General features: G+C 49.0%; 2 protein-coding genes across 3 annotated transcripts in view; one reads left to right on the top strand and one right to left on the bottom strand.

Annotated features, from left to right (window-relative positions):
* LOC113427841 (C-type lectin lectoxin-Phi1) overlaps positions 1 to 21,527 on the bottom strand; it is a 370,378-nt gene that overhangs the window by 295,929 nt on the left and 52,922 nt on the right. The window lies entirely within an intron of this gene.
* The window catches only part of KCP (kielin cysteine rich BMP regulator), a 93,981-nt gene continuing 74,861 nt past the window's right edge, over positions 2,408 to 21,527 (top strand). For both annotated transcript variants that reach the window (XM_087968990.1, XM_087968989.1), the window contains exons 1-7: positions 2,408 to 2,590; positions 8,224 to 8,780; positions 10,119 to 10,191; positions 14,454 to 14,722; positions 16,930 to 17,113; positions 19,020 to 19,087; positions 19,986 to 20,156. In XM_087968990.1, the coding sequence (XP_087825116.1) occupies positions 2,467 to 2,590; positions 8,224 to 8,780; positions 10,119 to 10,191; positions 14,454 to 14,722; positions 16,930 to 17,113; positions 19,020 to 19,087; positions 19,986 to 20,156 (1,446 nt within the window). In that variant the 5' untranslated portion in view covers positions 2,408 to 2,466. The remainder of the gene's footprint in view (positions 2,591 to 8,223; positions 8,781 to 10,118; positions 10,192 to 14,453; positions 14,723 to 16,929; positions 17,114 to 19,019; positions 19,088 to 19,985; positions 20,157 to 21,527) is intronic.

Raw genomic sequence — 21,527 nt, 5'->3', positions numbered from 1 at the left:
CCCACCGGAAACACCTCCAGGACCCCATAAAATGGCATTCACACAGCAACGTTTCCCAGAAGAGGCTGGACTGCCATCTGTCGGAAACGGTGCACGTTCTCCTGCTTGAGTGTGTGTGGGGGGGGGGGGGTTGGACTAGGTCCCCTCCAACTCTCTTATTCTGCGATTCTATTCGGCTATTCTGAATGTGCCTATATTCTCCACCACAACAACCCCGTGAGGTAGATTCGGCTCAGTGAGAGAGGGACTGGCCCAAAGTCACCCAGCCAGCTTTCAGGCCTAAGGCGGGATTGGAACTCCCCATCTCCTGGTGATTGGCCCAAAGTCACCCAGCCTGCTTTCAGGCCTAAGGCGGGACTAGAACTCCCCGTCTCCTGGTGATTGGCCCAAAGTCACCCAGCCAGCTTTCATGCCTAAGGCGGGATTGGAACTCCCCGTCTCCTGGTGATTGGCCCAAAGTCACCCAGCCAGCTTTCATGCCTAAGACAGGACTAGAACTCCTTGTCTCCTGGTGATTGGCCCAAAGTCACCCAGCCTGCTTTCATGCCTAAGGCGGGACTAGAACTCCTTGTCTCCTGGTGATTGGCCCAAAGTCACCCAGCCAGCTTTCATGCCTAAGGCGGGACTAGAACTCACTGTCTCCTGGTGATTGGCCTAAAGTCACCCAGTTGGTTTTCATGCCTAAGGCGGGACTAGAACTCACAGACTCCTGGTGATTGGCCTAAAGTCACCCAGTTGGTTTTCATGCCTAAGGCGGGACTAGAACTCACTGTCTCCTGGTGTTTGCCGCAAAGTCACCCAGCTACCTTTCATGCCTAAGGCAGGACTAGAACTCACTGTCTCCTGGTGATTGGCCCAAAGTCACCCAGTCAGCTTTCATGCCTAAGGCGGGACTAGAACTCCCCGTCTTCTGGTGATTGGCCCAAAGTCACCCAGCCGGCTTTCATGCCTAAGGCGGGACTAGAACTCCCAGTCTCCTGGTGATTGGCCCAAAGTCACCCAGCCGGCTTTCATGCCTAAGGCGGGACTAGAACTCCCCGTCTCCTGGTGATTGGCCCAAAGTCACCCAGCCTGGTTTCATGCCTAAGGTGGGACTAGAACTCACAGTCTCCAGGTGATTGGCCCAAAGTCACCCAGCTGTCTTTCATGCCTAAGGTGGGACTAGAACTCACAGTCTCCAGGTGATTGGCCCAAAGTCACCCAGCTGTCTTTCATGCCTAAGGTGGGACTAGAACTCACAGTCTCCAGGTGATTGGCCCAAAGTCACCCAGCTGTCTTTCATGCCTAAGGTGGGACTAGAACTCACAGTCTCCAGGTGATTGGCCCAAAGTCACCCAGCTGCCTTTCATGCCTAAGGCAGGACTAGAACTCACCATCCCCTGGTGATTGGCCCAAAGTCACCCAGCTGGCTTTCATGCCTAAGGTGGGACTAGAACTCACAGTCTCCAGGTGATTGGCCCAAAGTCACCCAGCCCAGATGGGACTAGAACTCCCTTGAATTCATAGCCTGGCTTGCTTACGTATGTCAGATTTGTGCCATGGGGTTGTGGAACTCCTCCAATTAAAGTCCCCCCCCACACACACACACACAAGCAAGAATGAGGTACAGGATATACAGCTAATATTTAGGTTTTGCACTGTAAAGTGTGTATTTTTGTACAACTTGCCACGGGGTTCCTTTCCATTAGGGACGGGCCGAGCCTATGCTGTGTTTTCCCACATTTTTTTTTGACATTTTTTGGTCTGTGTAACGTCTGGTTTCAATTAACCCTCCCGCGGCGGAGCCTCGCCTAGCCACGTGCCTTGCCGCCCTTCGGCCGGCAGGTGGCGCTCAAGTCTTCCCTTTCCACCTTCTCTTTTCCCTTCGCGCCTCCCGCGGCCAGGTGAGGTCCGGAGGACAGGTGTGAAGCCTTCACCTGCGGGACAGGTGGCGGCGGCAGCAGCCGACGGAGGGGCGGGGCGCGCATTTGCAGGGGGCTTCGGGGGACGGACCTCCCCACCTTTCCAACCCTTTCGGGCTCAACCGCAGGGGCACATCCCCTTTGGCCGAATAGCCCAAGCGGGGGTCCGAGACAGCGTCGGAAGACACACCCCTCCCAAGGGGTGTCTGGGCGCCCCATCAACCCAATTGGGCGGGAGGGTGGGGGGCTACTGGGCAGAGAGGCTGGAGGGCAGCTTGCAAAGACCCGCGCCCAGAGGCTTCTCTTAGGGAAAGAGACCCCCCTCACCTGCTTATGGGAAGGGGCAGGTGGGCATGAGCCAGTAACCCCCAACCCCCATTCCAGCGGGCATGAGCCAGTCCCCGCCGCCCTTTCGCCCGCGATCCGTCCCGGGACTTCGCTCCGCCCGCCTGGGCTCGCCCGCCCGCCCACCCCTCTCTCCTCCGGCAGCCAGGGGAGGAGGGGGCGCCAGGCAGACCAGCCCTCCCGCCCCGCGAGCAGAGCGGCCATCCCCTGGGTGGGCATCATGCGGGGCTGCTGGCAGCTGCTGGCGCTGCCCTGGGCGGCCCTGGCCCTGCAGGGACCCTGGACGGGCGCCGAGACCACCGCGGGGAGCAGCAGCTCGGGGCGACGGGACTTCGGAGGCGACGGTGAGCGCCGGGATTTGGGGAGCCGGGGGGGGGGGGAGGGCAGGTCGGCGGGTACCAGCCGGGCGCGGAGACTGGCCGGAGGCTCACCCGGGTGGGTTTCCACCAGGCGTGCAGCCCACCCGCTTGGAACTTGGGCTACCTTTTTTATTTTTTATTTTTATTTTTTTTGCGCGCAGCTTGAGCTCGGTGGCGGTGGGGTCTCCGGGGGGGGGGGTGGAGAAGGGAAGGGCCGGGGTGGGGGGGTCTTCAGGTAGACTGCCGCTGGCTTTGGAGGCTCCGGGGGTCCGTTCCAAGAGGGAGGGTGGCATCCTCCAGGCGCCTGATAGCCCTGTTTTCGGACCCATCTGTTCTTTCTTTTCTTTTTTTAAGCTTTTGATTTATTTTGACAACAAACATTGACGGATACAAACATAAAACATCAAATAAAACTCTTGTGCACAAAATCAACAATCTTTCCCTTCTAAGTTTAGATTAAAATTCATACTGTTTTAATTAACTATGCATACTATATTATTGTTGTTGTTTTGGTGGTTGTGGTTGTTTAATGTTTGGTGAGATTCACAGCCTTTGGGGATGGTTAGCAGCTCAACAGCTCCAGTCCTAACCAAGGACCTAGGAACAGTTCAGGTAGCGTCAGAGGACTAGATGACCTATACGGTCCCTTCCACCTGTAATGAATCTGTAATGAAGATTTTATTATTGTTGTTGTTGTTGTTGTTGTTGTTGTTCTTGTTCTTGTTCTTGTTCTTGTTCTTGTTCTTGTTGTTGTTGTTCTTCTTCTTCTTCTTCTTCTTCTTCTTCTTCTTCTTCTTCTTCTTCTTCTTCTTCTTCTTCTTCTTCTTCTTCTTGTTATTGTCATCGTCATCATCATCATTATTATTATTATTTAATTTTTAGTGAGATTCACAGCCTTGGGGCTGGTTGGTAGCTCAACAGCTCGAGTCCTAACCAAGGACCTAGGAACTGTTCAGGTAGTGTCGGAGGACTAGATGACCTATACGGTCCCTTCCACCTGTAATGAATCTGTAATGAAGATTTTATTATTATTATTGTTGTTGTTGTTCTTGTTTTCTTCTTCTTCTTCTTCTTCTTCTTCTTCTTCTTCTTCTTCTTCTTCTTCTTCTTCTTCTTCTTCTTCTTCTTCTTCTTCTTCTTCTTCTTCTTCTTCTTCTTCTTCTTCTTCTTCTTCTTCTTCTTCTTCTTGTTATTGTCATCGTCGTCATCATCATTATTATTATTATTTAATCTTTAGTGAGATTCACAGCCTTTGAGGCTGGTTGGTAGCTCAACAGCTCGAGTCCTAACCAAGGACCTAGGACGCTAGCCAGATGAAGGAGGCTGGTAGGCAGAGGCAGAATTCCCCTCCCCCCTTATTTTCCTCCCCAAAAATTAAGCCCCACCATGTAGTTTCATAGTGAAGCACGGGTCTCTAGTATATCTAGAGTATATCTAGAGCTAGAATATCTCTAACGTCCTGGGGTTCATGGGATCCCCTTTTGTGACCTCCTGATACGCAAACTTAAACGGGGAAGCCAGATTTGCTTAACAACCGTGGCAAGACAAAGGTCATAAAATGGGGTGAGATTCACTGAACAACTTTCTCGCTTAGCCACAGAAATGTTAGGCTCCTTGGGGGGTCGTAAGTCGAGGATCACCTTGTAAGGAAAGTTCCCCACCCCGGAGGAATCGGCCCACCCACCCACCCATTCCCTGTTTGCTGTTTTGCAGAGTTTTAATTAGTTCCATGCCTGAACAAGTTTTAGCGTGGGTTGTTTCTAACCCACGTTTGAGTCTTGTGGTTCTGCTTTTACCTGTCATGTCTCGGGTGTGAACCTTCAAATTCCCTTGACTAAGAAGCCGTCTAAGAACCGTTCGATATGGAGATAACCTGGTGCAGTGGTGGATTCAAAAAATTTTACTACCAGTTCTGTGGCTTGGTGGGCGTGGTGGGTGTTGTGGTTTGCCGGCAGCAGATGCAGACGGCTGAGGTCTCGGAGAGCGAGGACTCAGGTGAGGGGCCTGCGTGGGATGCAGGGATGGGGCCAGGACCATCAGGGAGTAGAGTGCTGCCTTCGGAGGTTGTGGAGGCTGGCAGCAGTGATGAAGAGTCCCCCGAGGAGCCTGTGCACAGTGTGTGTAGGGCTGGTAGAAGGAAAGAGCAGCTGCAGCAGCACGGGCGGCTCAGGAGTAAGGCTGCAAGGTAACGGCCCCTCCTTCAAGAGATAAAAGCCAGCGGAGAAACCGGAGTTCTTTGCAGGAAGCAAAGAAGTTTTTTTGTACTCAAGCCTTGTGGACGTTCAGAATCTCTTAGTTTGTGTTTGGAGATTCTTTGCGTTTGGAATATTTCTTGGCAACTTTATCTAGTGTTCTTGGCAGCCTTGCACCACCTTGGCAAGGCTCGTTCTTATCAGAGACAATTAGCTTGAAGCAGCCTTTTAACTGTGAATGAACAGGATTCGCGGAGAAGCATTAAAAGGTTTTGCTTTTATCTCTGCTTGGTGTTTGTTTCCTTGGGTCAGAACAGTGGCTTACCCTGTCAGTGTTGCTGGGACTACTCCTGATAGCTCCTCAATGGGGGCGTTGCTTACTCAGTGTGTGAAACCAACCGGAAGAGCCAGGTTGAACCCCCACCCAGAAGGCCAAAAGTAGGAGAGCCATTCAGTGGAAGAGTGTGTGTCCCATGGTGGGAAAGGACCCCACCCACCAGAATCACTTTCACAGATGGGGCTCCTGGGGGGGCCTTGTTCTGACCCAAACCTGGTTCCGGGAGAGCAAACACAAGACAAAGATACCAGCACATCCTTTTAATGTTTCAGCTAAGAATCCCTGTTTCTTCACAGATCAAAGGCTGCTTCCAACTAATAAGCTCCGAGAAGAAACAGCCTGGCCATGTTTTTGCCAAAAAACAACAGATAAGAAATAGTTTACAACACAAGAGTCTTCAAATACCAACTGTAATGTCCACGAGGCTGAGTTTCAAAACGTCTTTGCTTCCTGCAAAGAACGTCCACTTCACAGCTGGCTTTTATTTTCTTGAAGGAGGGGCCATTACCTTGCAGCCTTACTCCTGAGTCCGTGCTGTTGTAACTGCTCTTTCCTCCGAGCAGCCCTGCGCGCACCCGCACTTGGCACAGGCTCCTCGGGAACCTCCTCATCATTGCTGCTGCCAGCCCCCACAATCTCTGAAGGGAGCAGTCCACTCCCTCATGGTCCTGGCCCCTCATCTGAGTCCTCGCTCTCCTCAGCCTTCCGCACCTGCTGCCGGCTAAACACAACAGGCCTCTTCTGCTGGCGCCAGTGGGGCAGGCTGACCCCATTGGGGCAAGATGCCTCGTCAACACCCATGTTGATGGCTAAGCAACCACCTGTGGCTCCAGGGAGTAGAGCCTCTTCTTAACCTTAAGCATTACTTACCTGGAAAGATTTCCCGTCTCTTCTTTTGTTTTTGTTTTTTTCTGGAAAAGGAAGTCCTTGGCTTACGACCACCGTTGAGCCCAAGTTTTCTGCTGCTAAGCGAGACTGCTGTTCTGTGAGTTTCGCCCCCTGCTCATGACCTTTCTTGCCACCGTTGTTAAATGAATCAGTGCGCTTGTTCAGTTAGTAACAGGGTGGTTAACTCATTTGGTCAGGTGACTCATGTGTGTGTGTGTGTGTGCCCTCACAACTTTGGAACTGGGTCTTAAATACCCTGGGGAAGCCCGTCGTAACTTCGAACGGTCCCTAAGCAGCAGGTCGTAAGTCGAGGACTACCTGTGGCATAGAATCAAACTCGAAACCTGAACTGACTCATCACTACCTGGCCAATCCAGGGCTCTTGGATGGCCTTCCTTCCTTCCTTCCTTCTTTCCTCCATCACTGGAGGCTTTCAAGAAGATATGGACAACCATTTGTTTGAAGTGATGTAGGATCTCCTGCTTGAGCAGGGGCTGGACTAGATGACCTCCAATGTCCCTTCCTTCCTTCCTTCCTTCCTCCCTCCCTCCCTCCCTCCCTCCCTCCATCCATCCATTCATCCATCACTGGAGGTTTTCAAGAAGAGATGGACAACCATTTGTTTGAAGTAATGTAGGATCTCCTGCTTGAGCAGGGGCTGGACTAGATGACCTCCGATGTCCCTTCCTTCCTTCCTTCCTTCCTCCCTCCCTCCCTCCCTCCCTCCCTCCTCCCTCCATTCATCCATCACTGGAGGTTTTCAAGAAGAGATGGACAACCATTTGTCCGAAAAGGTGTAGGATCTCCTGCTTGAGCAGGGGCTGGACTAGATGACCTCCGAGGTCCCTTCCTCCCTCCCTTCCTTCCTCCCTTCCTCCCTCCCTCCCTCCCTCCATCCATCCATCAATCACTGGAGGTTTTCAAGAAGAGATGGACAACCATTTGTCTGAAAAGGTGTAGGATCTCCTGCTTGAGCAGGGGCTGGACTAGATGACCTCTGAGGTCCCTTCCTCCCTTCCTCCCTCCCTCCCTCCCTCCCTCCCTCCATCCATCCATCCATCCTTCCATCCATTCATCCATCACTGGAGGTTTTCAAGAAGAGGTGGACAACCATTTGTCCGAAAAGGTGTAGGATCTCCTGCTTCAGCAGGGGTTGGACTAGGTCAGCAGTTGCCAACTGGTGGACTGTGAGAAAATTTTGGTGGGCTGCAGAGAAATCTCACCCCCAGAGCAACCCCCCAAAGCAATTAATCCAGGCTGCGCAGAAACACAAGGCTGCACCGCCCACATGGCCCGCAGGAACCCTCCCTGCCCACTCACTCCTTGTCCAGTAAATTTCCCTGCTAAATTTCTATTTTTCCCTTTTCCGACCATCCGCTGTTCTGCTGTGCCGGGAGATTTAGATTCGCTAGGAAGCAGGGAATGGTTGGATTTCTTGCTTTCTAGCTAAGCACATCCGAACCTCCCTTAGGACTGAAGGTTTGCTTGCAAGCAAATTCAGTGCGGACTCGCGGCAAGCAAATTTGAGAGACTGAGCTAGCCGATGGCAGATAGATAGATCCCTGAATGATTCTGTGAGCAACTCAATCTGCCTGCCTGCTTTGCCTGATTTTGGGTAAAAGTTGCTCTTTTTTTTAAATAAAAAATTCAATATTTATATAAATATTTATAATATTTACATACAAGCCATGCCCAGCCAGTCACATGACCACCAAGCCACACCCACAAATTAGGCCACATCCACAGAACCAGTTAGTGGTCCCTGGCATCTAAAATTATGAGTTTGGTGGTCCCTGAGGTCCAAAAGGTTGGTGACCCCTGGACTACATGACCTCCAAGATCCCTCCCTTCCTTCCTTCCTTCCTTCCTTCCTTCCTTCCTTCCTTCCTTCCTTCCTTCCTTCCTTCCTTCCTTCCTACTTACTTACTTACTTCCTCCATCACTGGAGGCTTTCAAGAAGAGATTGGACAACCATTTGTCCGAAACGGTGTAGGATCTCCTGCTTCAGCAGGGGGTTGGACTAGATGACCTCCAGGATCCCTTCCAACTCTGTTTACTCTGTTCATACCATGGGGCTGGTCTGTAAACGTCCCAGGTGGCTAAACTCCAACCTCCCACCCGCCCAAAATTCTCTCCAGCCCTGGGACTCGCGGAGACGCCACCCGCGGCCTCTGATTTCCTCCCCTGCTCTTCCATTACAGTCCTCGACCTGCTGGAGGCGCTCAACATCAGCCGCTCGGTGCCAGGCATCAGCAGAACCAAGGGCCCCGATCCGGGCATCCCGGCTTGGAAGTTCCGCCGGCGAGTGCCCGTCCTCACCCTGCCACGGGACTACTCCGTCTACCTGCTGTCCACGGTGCAGGCCGCCCTGGGCTTCCACTTCGTGGCCCGCCAGAGCTCCAACACGGAGGGGACGCTCATTTCCCTGGTCTCCCCAGCGGCCTCCAAGCGGGACGGGCGCCCCCTCCTGCAGCTGGCATCCAGCACCCAGGAGAACCAGCTCCGGCTGGCATACCGGGCAGTGCATAACACGGAACCGGCCTCGTTGGTCTTCCCCGGAGGGACCCCCTTCGCCCATGGCCGGTGGGCACAGCTGGCCCTCACCCTGGAGCCACGACGCATCTCCCTCTACGTGGACTGCCAGGAACCCTACGTCTTTGAGAACAGCCCTGGGGAGGAGCTACTCAGCCTCCTGCTGCCTCTCGACCTGCAGATCACTTTTGCCAGTCTAGCCGGAGATGAATCTAGCAAATTCCTGGTAGGTCCAACTAAGGGGCACTTAGCTGCGCCCTGCACCCAGCTAACATCCCTACACCCGCTCGGTGCTGACCCTTAAACCACCTGGGGTTTCTTCTCCTGCCTTCGGGTGCTTTGGGGAACAGGTTGACCTTACCCCCTTCTTCTTGGTGGCAGCCCCTCAAATATTGGAAGACTGCTATCATGTCACTCCTGGTCCTTCTTTTTCCTCTTTTCTCTAGATTAGCCAAACCCAAATCCTGCAGCCATTCTTCCAATGTTTCCATCTCCAGGCCTTTGATCATCTTAGTTGCTCTTTTTTTTAAAATGCTTTTTTCCAAAGTCTCAACAACTTTTTTGTAATAGGACCACAATTGGATGCAGGATTCCAGCTGTGGCCTTACTAAGGCTTTATAAAGCAGTACCAACACCTGATTTTCATTCAATGCTTCTGTCTTTACATACCTAAGAAGAAACTAGAACTCCCAGTCTCCTGGTGATTAACCCAAAGTCACCCAGCTGGCTGTCCTGCCTAAGGCGGGACTAGAACTCCCAGTCTCCTGGTGATTAACCCAAAGTCACCCAGCTGGCTGTCCTGCCTAAGGCGGGACTAGAACTCCCAGTCTCCTGGTGATTAACCCAAAGTCACCCAGCTGGCTTTCCTGCCTAAGGCGGGACTAGAACTCCCCGTCTCCTGGTGATTAACCCAAAGTCACCCAGCTGGCTTTCCTGCCTAAGGCAGGACTAGAACTCCCAATCTCCTGGTGATTAACCCAAAGTCACCCAGCCTGCTTTCCTGCCTAAGGCGGGACTAGAACTCCCAGTCTCCTGGTAATTAACCCAAAGTCACCCAGCTGGCTGTCCTGCCTAAGGCGGGACTAGAACTCCCAGTCTCCTGGTAGTTAACCCAAAGTCACCCAGATGGCTTTCCTGCTTAATGCGGGACTAGAACTCCCAGTCTGGTGATTAACCCAAAGTCACCCAGCTGGCTTTCCTGCCTAAGGCGGAACTAGAACTCCCCGTTTCCTGGTAATTAACCCAAAGTCACCCAGCTGGCTTTCCTGCCTAAAGTGGGATTAGAACTCCCAGTCTCCTGGTGATTAACCCAAAGTCACCTAGATGGCTTTCCTGCCTAATGCGGGACTAGAACTCCCCGTTTCCTGGTAATTAACCCAAAGTCACCCAGCTGGCTTTCCTGCCTAAAGTGGGACTAGAACTCCCCGTTTCCTGGTAATTAACCCAAAGTCACCCAGCCTGCTTTCCTGCCTAAGGCGGGACTAGAACTCCCCGTCTCCTGGTTTCTAGCCTGATTCCTTAACCATTAGACATTTATGACTACGATACTTGTTTGTTTTTGCAGGGTTCCTGGCAGACGGCTGAGATCTCCCCCCATGGCTTCCCCCACCGCCCCTGGCACTGTGAGAACCTGCCAGGTAAGGGCCTCCACCCAAATTGCACATCGGCCTTCCCACGTCTGGCAGGGTGTGCGTGAAAGAGCGAGGGAGTTGGTCGTTGCCTTGTGTAACACTTTGGCAAGATCACTTCTCCGGCCACCTGACAACCTAGAACTGGTTGGGGGACACCCAGAGGGGGCAGCTAAGAGACAAGATCAAAGGAATCCCAGCAGTGGGAAAGGTTTCCTTCCCACCAGAAACCCCCCCCCCCGACATCTGTGTTGGGGGCCAGATGTTCCCTGGGGGGGGCTAAGAGCCGTGGGCCTTGGCTGGACTCCAACCAGACAGGAGGCAACAGCTGTTGGGCAGGGGCCAAGCTGGTGCCTCACCGGTGCCAGGGTGGCACGGTGCCAGGGAGGGGAGGAGGAAGGGAGCCCCCTGGGAATGGGCCCGCCAGCAGAACCTTTTGGGCTGGTCCGTTTCTGAGCCCCATTTGAGAGGGGACATTTGGACCGGATGTGTAAGGATACCCATCACACCCTCCCGTGGTGTGGCATTCCGGTATAGGTGCAGTTCCTGGATATATATAGGTGAGAGAGGGAGAGGGGGAGAAGCAACGATAGATAGGTAGGTAGGTAGATAGAGATGAAGAGATAGAGGGAGGGATGAGAGAGAGATGGATGGAGAGATAGATGATAGGGAGAAAGATGGATGGATGGATGGATGGATTGATGGATGGATGGATGGATGGATGGATAGAGAGATAGAGATATGGATAGAGAGATAGATAGATAGATGATAGAGATAGATAGATAGATAGATAGATAGATAGATAGATAGATAGATAGATAGATAGAGATAGATAGATAGATAGATAGATAGATAGATAGATAGAGATAGAGATAGAGATAGATAGATAGATAGATAGATAGATAGATAGATAGATAGATAGATAGATGATAGATAGATAGAGATAGATAGATAGATAGATAGATAGATAGATAGATAGATAGATAGATAGATAGATAGATAGATAGATAGATAGATGATAGATAGATGATAGATAGATGATAGATGGATGATAGATGGATAGATGATAGATAGATAGATAGATAGATAGATAGATAGATAGATAGATAGATAGATAGATGATAGATGATAGATAGATGATAGATGGATGATAGATGGAGATGATGATGATAGATAGATAGATAGATAGATAGATAGATAGATAGATAGATAGATAGATAGATAGATAGATAGATAGATAATGGATGGATGGACGGATAGACAAGAGATAGATCCTTCTCGTTTACTTCTTCCCCTCCTTCTCCTCATCCATCCCTTCTCCTCCTCCTTTCCTTCACCCTCTACTTCTCATTCACCTCCATTCCCCCCTCCTCCTCCTCCTCCATCTGTCAGGTTTGCACTATCGTCTTCTTTTTATTTTCCTCTTCTCTTCCCCCTTCTCCTTTCCTTCCTCTCCTCTTACTCCTCCTCCTCCTCCTCCGTCCCTTCTCTGTCCCATTCCCATCCCTCCTCCGTCCCTTCCCCCCCCACAGTTTCCTCAGCCCTTCCCTTAAAGAAGGAGCTGCCTGAGAGGAGTGCTCTTCCTGCTAAGTGGCCCAGCCAGGTGGAAGGGTTGAGTTGTGGGGGGGGGGGGTGTCTTTGTGGGCCTGGAACTGCCGGGGTCTCTTTGCCAGAGCAATTCCTTCCCATCTCGCCGATGACCACCAAGTGGGAGCCTCGGATGGCTGAATCTTCTGGTTGAGATCCAAGATCCTGAGCTGGAAATAAACAAACCAAGGCATCCAGAAGAAATTGGGCATAGGAACAACTTTCGCACAAGGGGGCCCTTTGTTGTGGCTTGCATAATTTGGCCTGGTTCTGCTCAAATCAGTTAGATTCAGATTGTGCGAAGGCCGCCTGTCTGGGAGCAGCTGGGTGTGTGTGTGTGTGTGTGTTTGTGGCTGCACAGCCCTTGGCTCTTCCATCTCTCAAATGTGCAAATGTGCAAATACACATTTTTCCATCGCACAAACAGCGCGCTTTCCCAGCCAGTTTCTCAGGAAGTTGGGTAGTTCAGTTAAACAGAAGGGCCAGTTTGGTCTGGTGATTCATGCTGGTTTAGAAAGCAGGAGGCTCCGAGTTCTAGTCCCGCCTTAGGCATGAAAACCAGCTGGATGAGTTTGGTCCAATCACCAGGAGACAGTGAGTTCTAGTCCCACCAGGTGTGAAAGCTGGTTGGGTGACTTTGGGCCAATCACCAGGAGACAGTGAGTTCTAGTCCCGCCTTAGGTGTGAAAACCAGCTGGATGAGTTTGGTCCAATCACCAAGAGATAGGGAGTTCTAGTTCCACCTTAGGTGTGAAAGCTGGTTGGGTGACTTTGGGCCAATCACCAGGAGTTGGAAAGTTCTAGTTCTGCCTTTTGCATGAAAGCTGGCTGGGTGACTTTGGGTTAATCACCAGAAGACAGTGAGTTCTAGTCCCGCCTTAGGTGTGAAAGCTGGTTGGGTGACTTGGGGCCAATCCCTAGGAGACAGTGAGTTCTAATCCCGCCTTAGGGATGAAAACCAGTTGGGTGACATTGGGCCAATGACTATAAGATGGTGAGTTTTAGTCCTGCCTTAGGCAGGAAAGCTGGCAGGGTGACTTTGAACCACTCCCCCTCTCTCAGCCCAGCCTGCCTCACAGGGTTGTTGCTGTGGAGCAAAAGAGGATGAAAGAATATTAAGGATGTTCGTTGGCTTGAGCAATAAAGGCAGGATAAAAATCTAAAATAAATAAACAGTTTACTGCAGAAAACCTGAGCGTGAAAGGCCTGAGCAGTCCATCCCTGGAAAATTGAAAGAAAATATTGCATCGGCAACCAACATCACAACCTGTTATTCCATTGCATATCTTCAGTCCCATGCTTGACCTTCACTGGCTTGGCCTGCTGAAAGAATGTAGTGTCCCAATAACCCCCAATTAATGGGCCCAGGAAACAAGAGACGGGGACTTCTGGAGATTCCTTGTCATGCCCCTGTTAAAATCTGACTCCAAGAGAGAGGAGGAACAGCCAACAGGGAGTGGGAGTGTGGCTCCGGAGGTTGTGGAGGAAACTGGGGAAGGGCACAGGCCGGATGGACATTCAGAGGGAGACCCAGGCCCATCCCCTCTTCATCCTAGGGCACGCAGGGAGAATTGGATAAGGGAGAAACATGAGTGGCATGGTCTACGGGGGAGGAAATGGCCTTGATCCCCTTCATGGGCTGCAGCTGTGAGGACTGCTTAAAAGGACAAACTGCGCATGGGCCAGTGCTGGAAGCAAAGTGTGAAATAATTCTAGTCTTTCAGTTCTTATCTGAGTTCTGGCCTCCTTCCCAATGTGTGTATTTCGATATCTGTGGGTGTCTTCAAGCCCTTATCCTGCCTTGTCTCATCAATTGCTTCAGCGTGGTTTGTGTTGTTGTTTTTTTCTATTTAAATTTATATGTATTTTGAGTTTGAACAGCATTTCTTCCTTTTCGCAACTGTTTGTGGAGGAGTTTTTTTCTCCAGTCAATGATAATTGGACTTTTAAAGCCAAGTTGAAGGAATTAAAGGGACTGTGTTGCTTTTTAAAAACAAAACAAAAAAAACCAAGTTTTATTAATTTTCAAAGACAATACACAGACAAACAAAACATAAAACATAAGAACATAGAACATCTTTTCTAAAAACTGCTTAACAAAACAAATAAAACATGTTATTTAAGTACAACATAATTCTAAATTATCGCGTTTCCACACACAATTTAATATGCATCTTATATATTCAACTTCATATCTTATTACTCTTTTCCAACTTCTCACTGTTTCTTCCTTTATTTCTGTTCAATTTTATTCATTAAACTTATATTTTCATCTATTTCATATTACTATATTTCGTATTATTACTGTTTCATATGTTCTTATCCAACACCATTAATCCTCAATAAACAAACATAAACAAACAAAATACATAACATAAAAACATAAAACTTCTTTTTAGAAAGCGGCTTAACCCCAGGTTAAAACTTTTTGTACAGACATAAATCAAATTCATGCTCACCTTATATACTATTTCATATCTTATTTAACATTCTATATTGTCCATTCTATATTGTCTTCTCCCCTCTTTTCACTCTCTTAATTCTATTGTATTTATTTAATCTCAATTTAAATCATTGTTTAATGATTTAAAGGGACTGTGTTGCTTTTGTATCCCACCCTGGGTCATCACATTCCTCCTCACCTGTACCAGGTCGTACTGACCTCTTGTGTTGCTGACCCACAGAATTGGACCTCTTCTCTCTGCCCTACGGTCTGTCCGAGGACCAGTATCTTGATCTCCCAGAAGAATCTTCTCTGGATCTGGTATCCTTGCCCCCCTTTGGGCCATTGGCCCTGGCAGAAACTGACCACTACCAGCAAGAACCCAGCCAACCAGATTTGCCACCCCTGGGATCTGCGCGGTCTGGCATGGCCAGCCTGGAAGATCGGATCCAGAGTCTGGAGGAGCTGGTGGAGGCACTGGGAACCATGCTGGATATGGTGAAGGAACAGGTGAGGATTGTACTGTACCAGTCCGTTTGTCAGGGTTCCAGTGATTGCCCTGTTTAAATCATGAGCCTCAGGCCAAGCTTAAAAAAAAAACACTCAAAAGATTTATTAGGAGTAATGCCAGCATTAACCAAAATGAATCCAACTCTGGCATATGTCATTCAGTCGCCTGTGACCCTGTTTCCCCCCTCCCCCTGGGTGTGTCATCAATCACATTCTCCAATGAAGAATTTTCAAGGATAAAAGATCTGGTAGCCTAGCTACACTCTTTGTAAGATAAGCCTGGAATGTACTTCTGGTTTTATACTGCTCCTCCAGACTCCCCACCCCTACCCCGCTTGTGTATGGCAACTCAAAAACAGGCCTAGGAATGCTTTACGAGTTGACACAAGTCCTTCCAATGGGTGTTCTGGAAACGGAGCTGCTTGACTTGAGAGCCAGAAGGCAGGTTGGCAATCCATGCCTCTACTCCCGATCTCCAGACCCATCAAAACAGAAGTGGCTGTCAACCCCTGAAGCCATTTTGGAATATCTTCAGGGCTGCCGCAGCACCTGGCTGGGTTAGAGCTACGGGAACGGGAAGGTGGGTGGAGATAGAGATAGCTGAGACTTGTAGCCAAAATAAAATATCGGCACTTTCCCGTGGGAACCAAGGACACTCTCGCCAGGCGTTTGGGAAGGCCTGGACTGGAACCAGCTGAAGTTTCAAACTACAGCTTGATTAGACCGTGTGATGGACATGTGGAAAGGGGGAGAGAACTTTTGACTTTTAATTTGGGTAGGGAGAACTGTGGAAAACTTTCAGAGTCGGGTTTTTCACCAGATGTGCCCGTATGACATGCCTAATACATCTGTGCTTTGGGGGACACTCAGGCCTCAGAGTTTTGATCTCATTGGTTCTGTTACTTAGAACTTTGACTGATGACGGCATTTGAAGGACTTACTTTGGCCAAGAAAGGTTTAGTCCAGGAGGTCCTGGATTCAGTAGAATTTAGTCCAGAAGTGTGACCTGTTTTGAAACCCTGGTGCCCAGAGGTGCTTTTTAAAAATGCAACTGGACTGGGTTTTTTTTTTTCCTCGAAGACATTTTGCTTCTCATCGAAGAAGCTTCTTCAGTTCTGACTGAATGGTGGGCAATGGAAGGCTTTCTATTCCTGGCAGTCATCTGGTCATTGACAGTCTCTCTGAGAGTCATTGAGGCCACTTGGGTGTAGCGTTTGCTGAGTGGAAGGGTGGGGAGGAAGACCGTGAGGTCCTTGGAGGCCTCTGTGCTTGTTGGTTTCCTTGCAGACGTTTCATGACCCAACTAGGTAACATGATCAGGGCTAGGAGGGAGTGGGGTTTGCAGAGAGGAGGAGTAGTAGCAGAACTGTGGGGTCCTTGATGGTCTCTGAGCTGGGTGGTTTTCTTGCAGATGTTTCATGACCCAAGTAGGGAACATCATCGGTGCTAGACGGGAGGAGGTTGGCTGGGAGGAGGATTATCCTCCTCCTCCTCCTCCTCCTCCTCCTCCTCCTCCTCCTCCTCCTCCTCCTCCTCCTCCTCCTCCTCCTCCTCCTCCTCCTCCTCCTCCTCCTCTCCTCTCCACAAACCCCACTCCCTTCCAGCACTGATGGTGTTACTTAGTTGGGTCATGAAACGTCTGCAAGAAAACCACCAAGCTCAGAGAGCAGCAAGGACCCCACGGTCGTCCTCCTCCTCCTTCTCTTCCCTTCTTCTCCTCTTCCTCCTCCTCCCCTTCTCTTTTGCAAATGCCTTTGCCTTGCAGCACTGATGATGTTCCCTAGCTGGGTCATAAAATGTCTGCAAGAAAACCACCAAGCTCAGACAACACCCAGGACCCCCACATTTCAACCCGGAGCTACAAAGATTCTTTTCTCTTAATTATTCCGCTGTTTTCGCCCGACTTGCAGGAAACCTGCCACGGATCGCTAACCACAAGCAATTTGTGTGTGTGTGTGTGTTTGCTTTTTCAAGGGTCCGCCCATGGAATTTGCACACAGTTGTGCTCTTTAACCGTGCTAGAAACTTGTTCTCAAAAGAGTACGGAAGCAGCCTTACCACCTCGATAGTTAGTTCTCGGGGGTGGGGGAGGCAATGACCCAATTGTGTGCTGACATACAATTCTGATTCTGCAACTCTGTCTTTCCCCCCCCCACCCCCCACCCACTCCCCACCTACACACACACACACACACACACACCCAACAGAACTCCGACCTGCTGGGCCGGCTGAAGACGCTTGAACAATGTGAGTGTCGGCGGATAACCTGCTTTGCAGATGGACGGCACTACGAGGAGGGGGCTTCCTGGGACCAAGACCCCTGCACCTCCTGCGTGTGTGTGCAGGGCAAGGCCGAGTGCCAGCCGCAGCCCAACCGGATGCCCTGCCGGGGTGAGGAAATGCCCGGGGTTCGAGACTCACCATGCCGAGAGTGCCAGGGGTGGGATTCAGCCGGTTTGGGCCAGTTCGGGTGATCTGGAAATTAATTTTACATCCAGTTTGGCAAACCAGCTGGCCCTGCCCCACCCTTGCCAGGAGTCTTCACACGTTCCGTTCTGGCTCCCAGGTAAATGTAGGGAGGCTTGCTAGACCCAAAATGGGGCCTGGTGGGGGGAGAGGTGCAGCTTGGCCCCTCACGCCCCATTTTTGCTTCCAGGAGGCTCCAGGGAAGTTTGTTAGGCCCAAAACGGGGGCGCAGAGGAGTGCAAAGAAAGAAAGAGAAAGAAAGAGGGAGGATTTGGAGCAAGAAAGGGAGGGGAGAAAGAAAAAAAAGAAGAAGAAAGAAAGAAAGAAAGAAAGAAAGAAGAAAGAAAGAAAGAAAGAAAGAAAGAAAGAAAGAAAGAAAGAAAGAAAGAAAGAAAGAAAGAAAGAAAGAAAGAAAGAAAGAAAGAAAGAAAGAAAGAAAGAAAGAAAAGGAGGAGGAGGAGGAAGGGAGGGAGGGAGGGAGGGAAGGGAGAAAGAAAGGGAAGGAAGGAAGGAAAAAGACTAGAAAGAGGGAGGGGAGAAAGAAAGAAAGAAAGAAAGAAAGAAAAAGAAAGAAAGAAAGAAGAAAGAAAGAAAGAAAGAAAGAGGAGGATTTGGAGAAAGAAAGGGAGGGAGAAAGAAAAAAGAAAGAAAGAAAGAAAGAAAGAAAGAAAGAAAGAAAGAAAGAAAGAAAGAAAGAAAGAAAGAAAGAAAGAAAGAAAGAAAAAGAAAGAAAGAAGAGGAGGAGGAGGAGGAGGAAGGGAGGGAGGGAGGGAGGGAAGGAAGAAAGAAAGGAAGGAAGGAAGGGAAAAGACTAGAAAGAGGGAAGGGAGAAAGAAAGAAAGAAAGAAAGAAAGAAAGAAAGAAAGAAAGAAAGAAAGAAAGAAAGGAAGGAAGGAAGGAAGAAAGGAAGGAAGGAAGGAAGGAAGAGAAAAAGAAGGAGGAGGAGGAGGAGGAGGAGGAAGAAGGGAGGGAGGGAAGGGAGAAAGAAAGAAAGAAAGAAAGGGAAAGGAAAGGAAAGGAAAGAAAGAAAGGAAAGAAAAAGAAAGAAAGAAAGAAAGAAAGAAAGAAAGAAAGAAAGAAAGAAAGAAAGAAAGAAAGAAAGAAAGAAAGAAAGAAAGAAAGAAAGAAAGAAAGAAAGAGGGAAGGGAGGGAGGGAGAAAGAAAGGGAGGGAAGGGAGAAAGAGGGAAGGGAAAGTGAATTAGATATGGATGGAGGGAGGGAGGGAGGGAGAGAAAAAGGAGAGGAAGGAAGGACCACAAACCCTGGCACTAGATGCAGCTTCAGAGGATGCTTTGAAACAGCACAGCAATCCAGGGCTGGAAGGGACCTCGGAGGTCATCTAGTCCAACTCCCTGCTCCAAGAGCATTGTTCAAGTGAGTTTCCCTCTTTGGACCCACCCAGTCACAGGACCACCTAGCCACGCCCACAGAACCAGTTGTTAAAAAAAAAATTTGAATCCCACCCCTGCCAAGTGCCCTTTGGGGGACCGGGCGCAGGGAGGCAGGGGTCCTGGCACGGTGGCCATTTTCCCTTTCAGCTCTTGCCTAGATCGATCTAGAAATGAAGAGTGCGTGATCTACAGAGTCGATTTGTGGATTTCCACCGGTCAGGAGCGTCCACAGAGTTGGGAGAGGTCAAAAACCTCAAGATGGCAGCCTCGGGTATACTCAAGGCCACCATTTGGACACCTTTGATCTTGAAGCCTTGGGCCTCGATCCCGAGGCACATTTTTCTCTTGCATGCCCTGCCTTGCCCCTGTGGCCCCTTTGAACCGCTTCTCTGCAGGCAGAAATCCAACAGGTGCGCTTCTCCCCTTATCCTCCCCGCAGGTTGTGCCGGTGGCAGGAAAGAGGGCGAGAGCTGGAAGCAGGATCCGTGTCAGAGATGCCAGTGTGAGGTGAGCGGACAGAAGGGCATGCCAGTATAGATGCCACCTTCCTGGTTTGGAAAAACTGTTTAGTTTATTGTCATTGCACTTTGTACAACGAAATTAAATACCATCTTCTGTATACATTATGACTATGAAAATAAACACAAACATGCATCCTTCACATTCTATACAATTGAATTGAAAACCCCTGATATTGCATTAATATTGCACCATACAGTAGAATTCAACAGAGCTCCTGCCCTGGGATATAAGCTGTTTTTCAGCCTCTTTGTCCTTGTTTTTATTATTATCCTGTACTGTCTGCCAGATGGTAATAGTTCAAAAAAAAAAAAGGTGGTGGGGGAGCCCAGGATGACATAGATCTTTGAGAATGTTTTGAACTTTCTTGAGGCAGCAGGAGAATGTTTTAAACTTTCTTAAAGCTCTTCCAAAGAGGGGAGAGGGCAACCCATGATCCTCTGGGCAATGACGTTAACCCTCTTGAGCGCTTTCCTATCTGCCACTGTGCAATTGGCAAACCATACACAGGTACAGTCAGTTAAGATACTCTCTCTGGTGCAGCGGTAGAAGGTCACCAGCAGCTTTTCATTCGGTTGTTGTTTCCTGAGAAGTCCCAGGTAGTATAATCTCTGCTGGGCCCTTTTGACCAGGGCTGCAATGTGCTCCCCCCAGGTCAGGTCCTCTTTTAGGGTAACACCCAGAAACTTCAAACTGGCCACTTGCTCCCCTCAGTCTCCCTTGAGGAGCAAGGGCTGGAGGTCTGGATCTGTTCATTCTATATAGTCCACTATCAGCTCCTTGGTCTTATTGGTGTGGAGGACCAAGTCAGTGCCCTTCACTTGGCAGAAAAGGTAGCAAAACAATATTCTTCCTCTGGTACGTGAGTCTCTTTGCACCCACCCAGGATGGCAGAGTGACTTGTGAAGTAGAGGATTGTCCACCCGTGCCCTGCCAGCATCCTGCCACCCCTGAGGACAGGTGTTGCCCTGAATGTGGGGACTGCATGTACAAGGGACACCTGCTGAAGGAAAGAGATGGTTTCCTGGAGGATCCGTGCACCCACTGCACCTGTGAGGTGAGAGGAAGGGAAGGTCTTGTGGTGTCCTGTTCACTCGTGCACACACATATTTTGCCTTCGGAAGTTGTGGGAGCTTCATCCCTGGAGGCTTTCAAGAAGAGACTGGACAGAAATGGGGTAGGGTCTCCTGCTTGGGCAGAGGGTTGGACTAGATGACCTACACAGTCCCTTCCACCTCTGTTATTCTGTAAAACTATAATGAAGATTTAGTTGTTGTATTATTATTATTATTATTATTATTATTATTATTATTATTATTATTATTATTATTATTATTATTATTATTATTATTATTATTATTATTATTATTATTGACAATCACTTAAATATGAGCCAGCAATTTGCAGCAGCAGCCAAAAAAGCCAACACAGTTCTTGGCTGCATTAACAGAGGGATAGAATCAAGATCACGTGAAGGGTTACTACCATTTTGTAAGGTGTTGATAAGGCCACACTTGGAATATTGGCATCCAATATAGTTTTGGTTGCCACAACATAAAAAAAAAAGATATTGAGTCTCTGGAAAGAGCGAAGAGAAGAGCAACCAAGAGGATGAGGGGGCTGGAGGCTAAAACGTACGAAGAACGGTTACAGGAACTGGGCCTGGCTCGTCTGGTGAAGAGAAGGACTAGGGAGGGGCATGATAGGAGTGTTCCAGTATCTCAGGGGCTGCCCCCCAAAAGAGGGAGTCAAGCTATTCTCCAAAGTACCAGAAGGCAGGACAAGAAGCAACGGATGGAAACTCATCAAGGAGAGAAGCAACTTAGAACTAAGGAGGAATTTCCTGACAGGGAGAACAATTAACCAGTGGAACTGCTTTCCTCCAGAAGTTGTAAATGCTCCAACACTGGAATAACCAAATGGTTATCTGAAATGGTGTAGAGTTTCCTGCCTGGGCAGTGGGTTAGACTAGAAGACCTCCAAGGTCCCTTCCAACTCCTGTTATTCTATTCTATTCTATTCTATATTCTACTATTCTATTTTTCTATTCTATTCCTATATTCTATTCTATTCTATATTCTACTATTATATTCTGTTTTTCTATTCTATTCTATTTTCTATTCTATTCCTATTTTCTAATCTATTCTATTCTATTCTATTCTATTCTATTCTATTCTATTCTATTCTATTCTATTCTATTCTATTCTATTCTATTCTATTATATTCTATTCTATTCTATTCTATTATATTCTATTCTATATTCTACTATTCTATTCTGTTTTTCTATTCTATTCTATTTTCTATTCTATTCCTATTTTCTATTCTATTCTAAATTCCCTTCATCCAAAACCCAGAACTGTCCCAGTGAAATCCAGCCAAAAGCCAACATCGATGCCAGTCCACAGACCAATAGCCGGCGAGTCCACAA

The sequence above is a fragment of the Notechis scutatus genome, chromosome 6 (assembly GCF_049901735.1).
Source record: "Notechis scutatus isolate UNSWTSFEM ecotype Mainland chromosome 6, rNotScu1.2, whole genome shotgun sequence".
In the NCBI taxonomy this organism is placed as follows: Eukaryota; Metazoa; Chordata; class Lepidosauria; order Squamata; family Elapidae; genus Notechis; species Notechis scutatus.
Note: the sequence above shows the minus strand (reverse complement) of the source record. Positions and strands in the feature narration are given on the sequence as shown.